Source organism: Diabrotica virgifera, chromosome 5 (assembly GCF_917563875.1).
Source record: "Diabrotica virgifera virgifera chromosome 5, PGI_DIABVI_V3a".
Taxonomy (NCBI): domain Eukaryota; kingdom Metazoa; phylum Arthropoda; class Insecta; order Coleoptera; family Chrysomelidae; genus Diabrotica; species Diabrotica virgifera.
In genome coordinates, this window is record NC_065447.1 from 254,903,226 (window position 1) to 254,915,734 (window position 12,509).

The 12,509-nt window shown below is 34.8% G+C and overlaps 1 protein-coding gene across 1 annotated transcript in view; it reads right to left on the bottom strand.

Annotated features, from left to right (window-relative positions):
• Nucleotides 1–3,375: 3,375 nt before the first annotated feature.
• Nucleotides 3,376–12,509, bottom strand: part of LOC114328236 (major facilitator superfamily domain-containing protein 6) — a 51,000-nt gene continuing 41,866 nt past the window's right edge. Inside the window, exons 6-9 of the mRNA XM_050651138.1 lie at nt 11,952–12,088; nt 11,777–11,889; nt 7,829–8,074; nt 3,376–3,765 (exon numbers count right to left, since the gene is read on the bottom strand). Of these exons, the coding sequence (XP_050507095.1) occupies nt 3,548–3,765; nt 7,829–8,074; nt 11,777–11,889; nt 11,952–12,088 (714 nt within the window). The 3' untranslated portion in view covers nt 3,376–3,547. The remainder of the gene's footprint in view (nt 3,766–7,828; nt 8,075–11,776; nt 11,890–11,951; nt 12,089–12,509) is intronic.

Sequence of the window (12,509 nt, forward strand, 5' to 3'; positions counted from 1 at the left end):
GTTTTTAGAAAAATATATTTAAAAACACTAATATATTCTTTCCACATTTCTTTCTTTTCTGGACTGAAACATACATAAATTAAAACATTTTGAAGTATAACTTCAAAAATATAATATAAAAACTATTTAAAAAGGCAGTATAACTATTAACTATCCTTTGTTGTTTCTCTTTCTACAAATTTTAAAACGCAACAACCATACATAACCAAACCGTCAACCGTCCAAACCACAGCTGCGCTACAGCTGCCATATTGGATAATTTTTGACATGTCATTTGAACATCCAATCAGAACAAAGTTATAATGCGCATGCGCCGGGATCGTAGGTTTTAACATATAAAAATTCACCCTCATATCGCGCGTAAAGAAGTATAACTTCAAAAACAATTCTTATATATTTATACTCGAAGAGAAATTTAAGTGTTTCTGTCCGAAGTTTAAAATTAAATTCGAATGTTTATAACAAACTACCGTTCAAATATGCGTGTTTTATTGACTATAATAAAGCATTCGACAAAGTACGACATGAACAATTAATGCATGTCCTGGAATCAAAGAAGTTGGACTACAATGACCGAATCTATACTATAAACAACGAGCAAAAGTACGTGTTAACGACCAGCTGTCAGAGTAAATTGAAATCAGACGTGGAGTGAGACAGGGATGCGTGTTGTCGCCAATTCTTTTTAATGCCCACTCGGAAGAGATCTTGAAAAAAGCTCTTGAGGGTGAAACAGCTGGAATAAAGGTAAATGGAGTTCCCATTAACAACATTAGATATGCGGATGACACTGTCATCTTAGCTGAAAATATTGGGGATCTTCAGAGGCTGGTGACCAGAATAGCAGAGTTTGGACAATAATACTGGCTAACAATGAATGTCAAGAAGACAAAGTTTATGAGAATATCGAAAACTCAAAGAAATAACGAAAATCTCTTCATAAACGGATCCAATATCGAACGAGTCGACCGATATGCATACCTTGGAGCAATGATCAACTCCACACGAGATTACTTACAGGAAATCAAAATCAGAATAGAAAAGGCTAATATAGGCCTTAATAGGCTAATATAGGCTAATATAGGCTTATAAAAGGCAGAATAGCCCGCACGACATTTTTAAAAATGAGGTCATTCTTCTGTAATGATACCTTGCAACTTCAACTTCGAAAGCGCATGATTAAATGCTACATTTGGTCAGCCTCTTGTATGGTGTCGAAGCATGGACATTAAAAATATCCATCATTAACCGTTTGGAGGCCTTTGAAATGTGGCTGCACAGACGTATTCTGAAAATACCATGGACGGCTATGCTGACAAATGTGGCAGTCCTTAAGAGAGCAAATGCTACCCGCGAGCTGCTTGATAACATCAAATATAGAAAGATGGCCTATTTTGGACACGTAGTAAGGGGAGACCGGTATAATATTCTTCAACTTATTATGATGGGTAAAATCGAAGGACGCAGAGGAATTGGTAGAAAGCAGGCCTCTTGGTTGAAGAATATCCGGGAGTGGACAGGAATAAAGAAAGCAGAACATCTATTTAGAATAGCTCGAGACAGAGACAGTTTCGCCATGTTAATCGCCAACGTCAAGGGGACTTGATAGGGCACGTTAAGAAGAAGAAGAAAAGGCTAGAGCAAATTTTAACAAAATGAGAATAGTGCTCTGCACAAGAGATTTGAAGTTGGAGGTAAGAGTTAGGTTGGCTAGGTGCTACATTTTCTCGTCTTTGTTTTATGGAATGGAAGCTTGGACCTTAAATGCTGCATCAATGAAAAAACTAGAATCATTCGAGCTGTGGGTGTACAGAAGAATTCTGAAAATATCGTGGACAGAACACGTCACAAACAAAGAGGTTCTGAGAAAGATGAATAAAAAAAAATGTGTGTGTACTTTGTACGCACGTAAGAATATATTCTTCTATTATATAATAGGTAATTTAAACGAAGTAAATATACTTAAAAGGTTATTTGTACTTATTTTATTTAAAAATCAAACTTTCTTATCTACCACTTTCAAAAAAGAAGAATATCTTCAAAAATTATATAATAATATACTTACAATCATAAAATCTATAATAAAAAATAAAAAAATAATAACCTGCTTGGGGCTTGAACCCACTTCACGTCTACCGCGCCGTACGAAAGTTGACGCCATTTCAAACGGCACTAAACTCTCGTATACGTCATGTGGGAATATACACAAACTAAACGTTTACACCATAAATTTATATGAATTTAATAAAATTATTAGTTTGATTTTTGTCGAAATAAAATACAACAAAATATAGAGTAAGAAAACGATATATGAGATGAAGATTTGTAGAAAGTTTGTTCGTAATCAGATTATGTAAATTAAAGCATTGCCTACTAATAGTTAACTACATTATTTTGTTTACATTTTCCAAATAGATAGGTATTGAAACTATTAGGTATTTCCAACTGAAACATTTAGAATTACGTACCTGCGGCTTTTCTAAACTATTTAAAAAGTCACTATAATTATAAATTTGATTCTATTTCTGTCCACACATCAATAAAAACTAATATTATACAATATTTTTGTTTACCGATAACCTCCATATTGAACAATTATTGACAGATCATTTCAAAATTTCAACACCCAATCAGAGCCCGTATAACAACTAATACCATACTGTCGGTGTGCGCATGCGCGCGGATCAATCGAATTTTACCCTCAATCGATTCGCCGCTAAAGAAGAATATCTTCAAAAATGGAAATTCTAAATACCATCAAAACAAGAAAATTGGAATATCTCGGACATATTACACGTGGAGAGAGATACAGCTTGCTCCAATTGATTATGCAGAGAAAGATTCAAGGAAAGAGAAGCATAGGGAGGAGCAGAATATCGTGGCTGCGCAACCTGAGAGAGTGGTACGGATGTACATCAAATGAACTTTTTAGAGCAGCCGTCTCTAAAATACGAATAGCTATGATGATTGCCGACCTCCGCCGCGGAGATGGCACTTAAAAAAGAAGAAGACCGTTCAAATATTTGTAAAGCGCATTTTAAAACCTTATACAGGGTAAAATAAAAATGCTACTTACTTACTTTTCTTCAAATGAATTTAAAGCCATACCCATGGCAGCATGGATTGAGTTTGTCGCATCATGTTGTCTAAATCGTTTTTGTTATCCATCATTTGGGCTATATTTTTCACAAAATGTTCTTATTTGTCAGATATACTGTCTAATAAAATATTAGAACGCTTCTCTCAATACTGCTTCACTATAGACATTGAAGAGTAGAGGTACACAACCCTGGCGGATCCTGCTTTGAATTTTGATGTCTCGGTTGCTTCTTTAAGCTATAGTATTATTATGATTTAAAAGTATTTAAAAAACAATAAAAACAAATATATTTATTAATATTCAAACAACCATATCTTTACAACTGCATATTCTTCATTTATACAAAGGTATAACTTAATTTATTTTATATTATTTATTTTACCCTATTATTTACAATTTAATGCCTATTCTATTATTACATATATACAATTTTAAAAACTAATTTATTCAGTCACTTTCTTTCTCTAACTTTATTTTAATTGCATCTTCTGGTGATTTGTACTCCACTGAAGAATCCGCAGACTCTCCATCTTTAAGAATGGTTTTGTGCAGAACCAAATGTAAAATACTGCAGATGACAGCGATGAAACTAAAAATTTGTATAGTTGGTTTTCCTCCAAAGTATTTGTATAGAGTTCCTCCCAAAAGACTACCAATAGCATAACCTGCAAACAGAATTATTAGAATTTTGGAATAACCACTTCTTTCAGAAGAGTTTAGACTGTCTCAGACAGCTTATGTGAAAATTAAGCGTTAAGTTAAGTTAGTAATCATTTCTCTCTCTCTCTCTCTCCCTCTAAATCTAATTCCATCCCCCGTGTGGAGTATTGGGAGCTTATGCGTTTCTTCTCCAAAAGTATAAGATTGCTGACTGGCCAAGTTTCTGCTTCATTGAGCGCATCTTCTTTATTTGTTTCTTCTTCTTCAGCCTTTAGTAATCCAACTTTGGACATAAGTCTCCCCCAATTCAATCCAGTGTTGTCTATTTTGCGCTACCTGTTTCCAGTTGTGTCCTACAAACTTCTTTATGTCATCGGCCCATCTAATTTGTGGCCTTCCTCTACTTCTTCTTCCTAACCACGGTCTCCATTGTTGTATTTCGTGATTCCATCTTTTATCCTTCAGTCGGGCATTGTGTCCTGCGAAGTTCTATTTTAATTTGGCAGCATGTTCTCCTGCGTCTTTTACTTTGGTTTTGCTTCTAATCCATGTATTTGTTTTTTTGTCTATGAGCCTCACCCCGAGCATTGATCTTTTTATCGATCTCTGTGCTTTTACTATTTTATCCATATTGGCCTTGGTGAGTGCCAACGTCTGTGAACCATACGTACGTATAGGAAGGATACACTGATCGTAGACTCTGGTTCTCAAATATTGTTCTATTTTAGTGTTTTTCAAGATCCAACTCAGTTTTCCAAATCCTGCCCACGCTAACCTTATTCTTCTAGTAATTTCGGCAGTTTGATTTTCTTTGTTAACTTTCATTAACTGTCCCAGGTAGATCTATTTGCTTACTGTTTCTAAATCTATGTCATTCAACGTTATTTTTGTAATGCTCGGTGTATTCGTCATTACTTTTGTCTTTTCCAAGTTCATCTTAAGACCTACTTTTTCCGAAGCTTGAAATAGTTGCGTCATCATGGTCTGTAATTCTTCGAAACTTGTAGCGAATATTACAATGTCGTCAGCATATCTCAAATGACTCAGTTTTCTTCCATTAACATTTATTCCTTTATCTACCCAGTTAATGTCTTTGAACACGTCTTCAAGTCCCAGTGTGAACAGCTTTGGTGAAATAACGTCTCCCTGGCGAACTCCTCTGTTGATTGGTATAGCTTTGGTTTTCTCATCTATTTGTATTTTCATTGTAGCTTTCTTATAAATATTATGTATGAGCATTCTGTATCGAGAATCTATCCTGCAGTTGTTCATGGCTCTCTCTATTGCCCAAAGTTCTATGGAGTCGAATGTCTTTTCATAATCAACGAAGCCAATGTATAAGTTCAAGTGATATTCATTGGCTTTCTCTATTAGCGTTCTGACTGTAAGAAGATTATCCGCTATACTGTAACCCTTTCGGAATCCTGCCTGCTCTACCGGTTGATAGCTATCAAGCTTCGACGATAGCCTATTAGTTATTACTCTCATAAACAGTTTGTACGTTTGGGACAACAGGGAAATTGGCCTATAGTTCTTCAGATCTCCCCTGTTTTCTTTTTTGAAGAGAATTATTGTCAAGCTTTCTTTCCAATCATCTGGGACTTCTCCTTTGTGAAGGCATTCGTTGAAAAGATTTTTCAAATCTTCGAGGATAATTTCACTCCCATCTAACATTTCGGCAAGTATTCCATCTGGGCCCGGAGCCATATTGTTCTTTAGTTGTGCATAGCTTGTTTTATTTCGAAGGATTCTATATTAGGGAGTACTGTTGACATTTATTATCTTTTTCTTAAGATTTTCCTTTGCTGTGTTATCTGGGTCTTTGTTTGAGGAATATAAATCACAATAAAATGTTTGTGTAACTTTTAGGATTTTGTTCTTTTCTCTTGTTTTTTATTTGTTATTCTCTGGATAAACTGTGTACTAATTCCTTTCACTGTCTTCTATTTGGTGTTCTGTTTTTGACTTCGATCTTAGTCAAATTATTTCATGTTTTCTCGTTGTAGTCCTTTTTCAGCTGTTATCTGGCCTTTTTCATTTTTCTTCTGCTTGGTATTCAACTGCTTATCTTATCGCTATGTCGTTGTCATCTTTCCTGAAAGATTACTACACATACATTCCTACCTATTTCCATGTTTTTCTTGGGTGTGTAGATATGTTAGTTTGCTTTGTTATTTTATATAGTTCTGTATTAGTTATTCTTTTAGACGAGTATATTTTCAGGATTTTTCTTGAAGATTTGTTTACAAAAGTTTGTATCTAGTTGTTTAGTTGCAGTTTCGTCCTTGTTTTCATGTTTCTGCTCCGTAAAGTAGTAGGTATACTTTTGATACTTACAGCTATTAAAGATTTTGTTTCTGATATTTCGTTTATTTGCCAAATTTTGTTTAAAGCGTTGAATGCATGTTGAGCCTTTATTATTCTCGTCTGTATATCCTTTTACACCCCCGTTCATTTCCATGATTGATCCCAAATAATAATAATAATGGAGTTTATTTGTAGCAAATAAATTGTACATATAAAATAAACTCAGTTCCTCACTGAAGTTGTATGTACAACTTGTGCGTGAGGGTTAAATTTTGATTATAAAACAACACTAAATAATTTTAAAATTTACAAAAAGGAATCAAAAATAGTCTTTTTGCTCATCTGTCTCCAAATTTGGGCTCCTCTTCTCACTGATTCAGTTACTGTTAAATTTTGTTTATCGGACCTACGAAAATCTCATAGAATTTTAAAAAAAGGATTGCGAATCATTTGTGGTGGGACTCCTCTGGCGGGACTTCGCTTTCTAAAGAATTACCATGACTTTTGATTGTGTTTTATCCATTTTTACAATCAATTTTACGATTTAACTACTTAAAAGTGACGTTTCAAATAAATCATTTTTGACATATTATATAGGTAAATCTGTCTACTCTACTTCCTTATAGTTTATCATTATTTTATTATTTGGGTGATTATTATTTACTAAGAGTTTGGTTTGAGCCCATTGCTTTTTAAATTAGTCATGGACAAAATCATAGAAAACATTAAAGGTACTGGAAAAGGGTATAGGATGGCGGAAAAACAAATAAAAATCCTCTGTTATGCTGACGACGCAATCTTAATCTCCGATAACGAGGATAACCTACAGAGAATGGCACAAACTTTCAATACAGTGGCGAAGAACTACAACATGAAAATATCAACAGCCAAAACAAAATCCCTGGTAGTATCAAGGGAACCCATAAGATGCAAATTAGTAATTAACAATGAACTAATTGAACAAGTCTCGAGATTCCAATATCTGGGAATCGAAATATGTAGTTATGGAGATGTTAAAGAGAGCGTCCGAAAGCAAGCAAATAAAGCCAATTACGTGTCAGGATGTCTGAGGTATGTCATCTGGAGAAACAAAGATATGAGGCTGGAAGGGAAAGTACGCATATACAAATCATGTGTAAGACCGATCATGACGTACGCGATAGAAACAAGATGTGACACATCAGAAACCAAATGGATACTGAGAACATCAGAACACCGAGGTCAATAACTGGGAAAACACTGAGAGACAGAATACCGAACGACAGAATAAGAGATCTCTGTAACATACAAGATATAGTACGGTGGGGAAGACAGAGATGACGAGAGTGGAATCAGCATGTGACGAGAATGGACAGCAAGAGAATAGCCCGTATAGCCAGGGATTCTAAGCCAACAGGCAAGAGACCAATAGGAAGGCCCTTTAAAAGGTGGCGAGATAGCTGGCAGTCAACATCACAGCTATGAATACAAGCTCAAAATCGGTAAGAAACAGGCCAAGAGGCCTATTATAAGAATAAGAAGAAGAAGAAGAAGACGGCGTACTGTGCCAACTTGTCAGTTTTTGTTTTCATGTGTTACTTCACCTGAATGTTCCAGTTTGGCTTCGTATCCTCTGTATTTTTAGTGGTATTCCATATACTAATCTTTTCCATACATGGGTATGGAAATGATTTTCCATACCTATGCCCTATTTACATGGTCGAAGGCCTTTCCAAAGTCGATAAAATCTAAGTAATTATAATGAAAAATAATTCCTCTTACCAAATCCATCGTCCATTCCAGCAGCTATTCCTTGCATGGTAGCAGAGGCTCCAGGTGGTGCTAATTCGTTGGCATACGCCACTATTGTTGTATAAGTAAGAGCATACGTTGGTCCTTGAAAAATGAACTCTATCGGAACCACCCACCATGGACTAGGAGCTACAGATAGTAATCCCAAGCGTAGAGCATAGTTAATGAAGCACATGCTGAAGCAGTGGACGTGTCCAAAACGTTCTAAGATGACACCTGAAAATTTTTTTTATCAATATTACCTTATCTCAAAACAGATTATACAATACATCCCTATCATAAATAAGATTGAAGGTAAAGAAAAATATGTACATACATTCCACAAGAAAAATACCCCTAGAAATCAACTAAGCTGATTACAATGTAAAAACAATCAAACAGTTCTTCTTCTTCTTCTTCCTCTTTATAAGCAATTCTGCTTGTTCATTGGCGGATTGATACCTCTATGGAAGGTTGTCACTCCATCTCTTGCGCGGTCGGCCGATACTTCTTCTACCGATTGGTGATTTATCTCGTGCTATTTTGACCACACGTGTCTCCCCCATTCTGGTTATGTGGTTGTTCCATTCTTTTTTTCTATTTAGTGTCCATTCGTTTATACATTATACGTTACATTGTCTTCTAAAATCTTCGCTCCTCTTTCGATCTCTCAGTATATTTCCTGTAATTCTTCTCAGTACTCTCATCTCTGCCGTTTCCAGTAGTCTTTGTATTATGGCTATATCGGGTCTTGTTTCTGATGCATATGTCATTATTGGTCTTACAGTGGCTTTATAAATTCTTGACTTCATCTCAATGTTAATATGTCGGTTTCGCCATATAGTGTTATTAAGGCATCCTGCCAATCTATTTGCTTTTTGTACTTGACTTCTCACTTCTTTGTCTAGGTCTCCGTAACTTGACAATGTAATTCCAAGGTATTTTACTTCCATTATTTGTTCAATACTGACACCATCAATTTCTATTTTGCATCTGATTGGTTCTTTACTGATTACTATTGTTTTGGTTTTCTGAGATGAAATTGTCATATTGAATTCGTTTGCTCTTATGTTAAATCTATGGACTAATCATTGCAGTCTATCTTCATCTTGGGCTATCAATATTGCGTCGTCTGCGTAGCAGAGTATTTTTACTTCTTTTTTCCCATTCTATATCCTATTTCCCTGTCTTATTCCGCTGCCTATATCTATAGGTTCTGTAAGTTGTCCATCTATTCTGACTTCCATTTTGTTGTTTTGGTAGATATTCTCAATAGTTTTTATGATATCTAGAAGGACTTCTCTATTATACAGAAGATGGATTACATCTTTGAGTCTTACTCTGTCAAATGCTTTCTTTAAGTCAATCAGACATAGAAATGCTGGTCTATTATACTCTAGTGATTTCTCAGTAATGTGCTTTATAACGAATATTGCATCTGTACACGATCTTCCAGTATGAAAACCCTATTGTTCTTCTGCTAAACTTATCCTCTGATTCATTACGTCTTGTAAGAGTTTAGTTGTAAGTTTTAGGGTAGTATTTAACAAGTTGATACCTCTGTAGTTTTCTGTCTGCTTTTTATCTCCTTTTTTGAATAGTAGAATTAGTTCGCTCGTTCTCCATTCTTCCGGTATTTTATTGTGTTTTATGATTTTGTTAGTTAATGTTGTTAATTGTTCTGTCATTGCTGTTCCACAATATTTCAGTAATTCGTTTGGTATTCCATCCTTACCTGCAGCTTTTCTGTTCGCCAGCTTTTCGAGTGTTTTTGGTACTTCCTGTGCACTTATATTAACATCTTCATCTGTGGTAATTTCTGGTGTTTCCGGTTCTAGCATCATTTATTCTTCCTCTGCATAGAGCTTTTTTAGATAGTCAATCCATGTATCTTTTTCTATGTGTTTTGGTTCTATTAGTTCCTTTACCTCCGTTCTTTGACCTCTTATAAAGCGCCATATTTCCTTTAGGAGACCATAAAAATCATGTTCCATTTCTTTCGAAAAACGTTCCCAGTGATCATTTTTTATTCTTCTTACATCAAACAGTTGTACTAGCAAAATATGAATTTGCCAGACGTACTGTACATAACTAGAAGATACTACATAAACCTGTCAGAGTCAAATAAGGCTGTTTTAAAATGATTTCAATAACGACAGTGTTGAATGCCGAGAAACTAGTATAGGTAATAAGACTGACCCATGAGAATACGGGCTCTAAGGTGATCCATGATGGAATGCTGAACTGCAGGACGTGCGCACTAAAATAAGAAGTGCCTTTAATAGGACACTATTTAGTAGTTTCTAGTTAGACTTGGAGGTTAATAAGAAATTCCAGAGATAGTAGAAAAAGAGTATCAGAAAGCAGTAAAATTCAATCCACTAATTTGTGGAACGCTGTGGGGATAACTAGTGTAACGTTACAAACGTCACATCTTTGATATTTTATTTTTAAATAATTATTTTACTTTATTTTCTTTAATATTTCATCAGTAATATTTTTCTTCTATTTGTTTTACCAGTTTTCTTCGTTAAAAACTCGTTGGCGCTGTCTTTTATTATCCTCTTTTATTATCTTCTATTTACTATATACCTTTTCATTTAAATCATCAATTGAACATACTGAACGTACTCTGTATATTCTTACTAAGTATCTGTTTTTCAATACGGAACATGTCCGCCACTGCCTATGTCGCACTGTCATGAAAGTGACACTTCATCCCTACTCGCTGTCATTTCAATTCTCCAAATGGCGGTGGTAATCTTATAAAAGGCATGTAATGTGAAAAATAAATCATTTTTATTCCAAATCAAATCTTCTCTTGGGGTGAGTTTTCATACAGTTTTTTTAATAATTTCTTACAGTCATTATTCATTATATTCCATCCATACCTAGCTTCTTATAACAATTTTTCTAATATTTTTTATATCTAACCTCCAATGTCAAACCATGTGTTCTGATATTTTAATTTTAAATATATCTTTTTAATTTACATATATGCACGTTTAATGATCAACATTTTAACTATTCTCCTCATCTAAATTGCATTTAATTTACCCTTGCCATCTACTATTTTTGGATACTATTTGGCAAAAGTACAATTTGGTTATTAACTTTTTGATTGTTGATATGTGTATTTTTATCTTATAGTTTTTGGGAATAGAATGAACCTTTCTCCCTCCGGGAGCCTCCAACATCAAGCCATCCACACCGGTGATGGAACTAGGGCTATACAACAACGATTGACCATGACATCCAGACTACAGCACCCAACATCTTCAGCTGCAAGGGCCTAGGGCCGAAGATCCGCCCAGGCCTACAAGAAGTCTACAGCAGTACCATACGACGAATCAAGAAGTTACCACCAGATACCAAAAGCCATAAGTATAATCTAGATTTGTTAGTTTTTGGCAAGAATTTGAATATATTTGTTAATGCAATTTTACAAGTTATATTTTTATTATATTTTTGTGAACAATAAATATGATTAGTTAAAATTATTGTTTTGTTTGCTTCCATTCCAAACTTTCATAGTTCATTTCGAAGATTAGGACAAGACGAACACACACCTGAGTGACTGAGCTAAGCTAAGGGTGTAGCGATGGCTATCTTGGATGATTGAGGTAATATTTTCGAATATTATTTCAATTAGCTGGTGTAGTCCATCGCTTATTTTGTTTCAGTAGAAATAGTCCAGTGGCCAAATGATGAGCTCACTGATTCCACGAAGATAGCCTAATGCTTATTTTGGAGGCTCACTCCAGTGGCTTCTGTTGTGACTTAGTAAACAGGAAATGAGAATTTTACACCAGGCTAGTAGATAATCGTGGGGACTATCCAATCAAACCTTCTCAGAAGATATGGATTTTGTAGTAATGCGTCTTAAGGGCATTACTGACCTTTAGATATGAGCCGGAAGAATGGATATGAATAATTTACCTGATATAGAGAAAAAAATAACTTCTCCACCTAACGTCTCAGCGGCGACTATTATCCCTTCCAATAGTTTAATATTTGTTGTCTGCGATGCTTCGGCAAGGTCCTCCAGATACCTTAAACATATAATTAGACATGCCAAACGTCCTTTCATTAAAAATAGATCAGTTGAACTTACCAAAATAAATAATAAATGTGAAAACTGTCCACAACTCCAGCAAATATAGTGAAGGCTAAGAAAACGACGACTTTCTTGTCTTTCATCAGTTCCCTAAGGTCCTTGAAAATGTTCTCGGGTGCTTCCATTATGGGCAACTAAAATATTTACTAGAAGAAAAGGATGTTTCTCTCAATACAACAAATATTTTGTTATAAATAAAGAAATAATTACACAGTGAGTAGTCTTAGCCACAAAATTAGAATCCCATAATCATTTCCCATAAAAAATACGTAATTCCCATAATCATCTTGTAAAACTTTATTTTTTTTTATTCTCTACTAACTCAATTAAAGGGTAACAAAGTAAATGCCATATTTATTAACAACATTAGGTATATCGATGACATAGCGATAGTAGCAGTAACACAGAAGATCTTCAATGCCTTTTAAATGATCTAACCCTTGCAAGTGAGACCTTGGGTTTGAAAATAAATATCAAGAAGACAAAAACAGTGAATGTAGGTGTAGTGGAGTCATTGAAGGCGAATATAAGCTATTACCTCCGATTTCGTTGAAC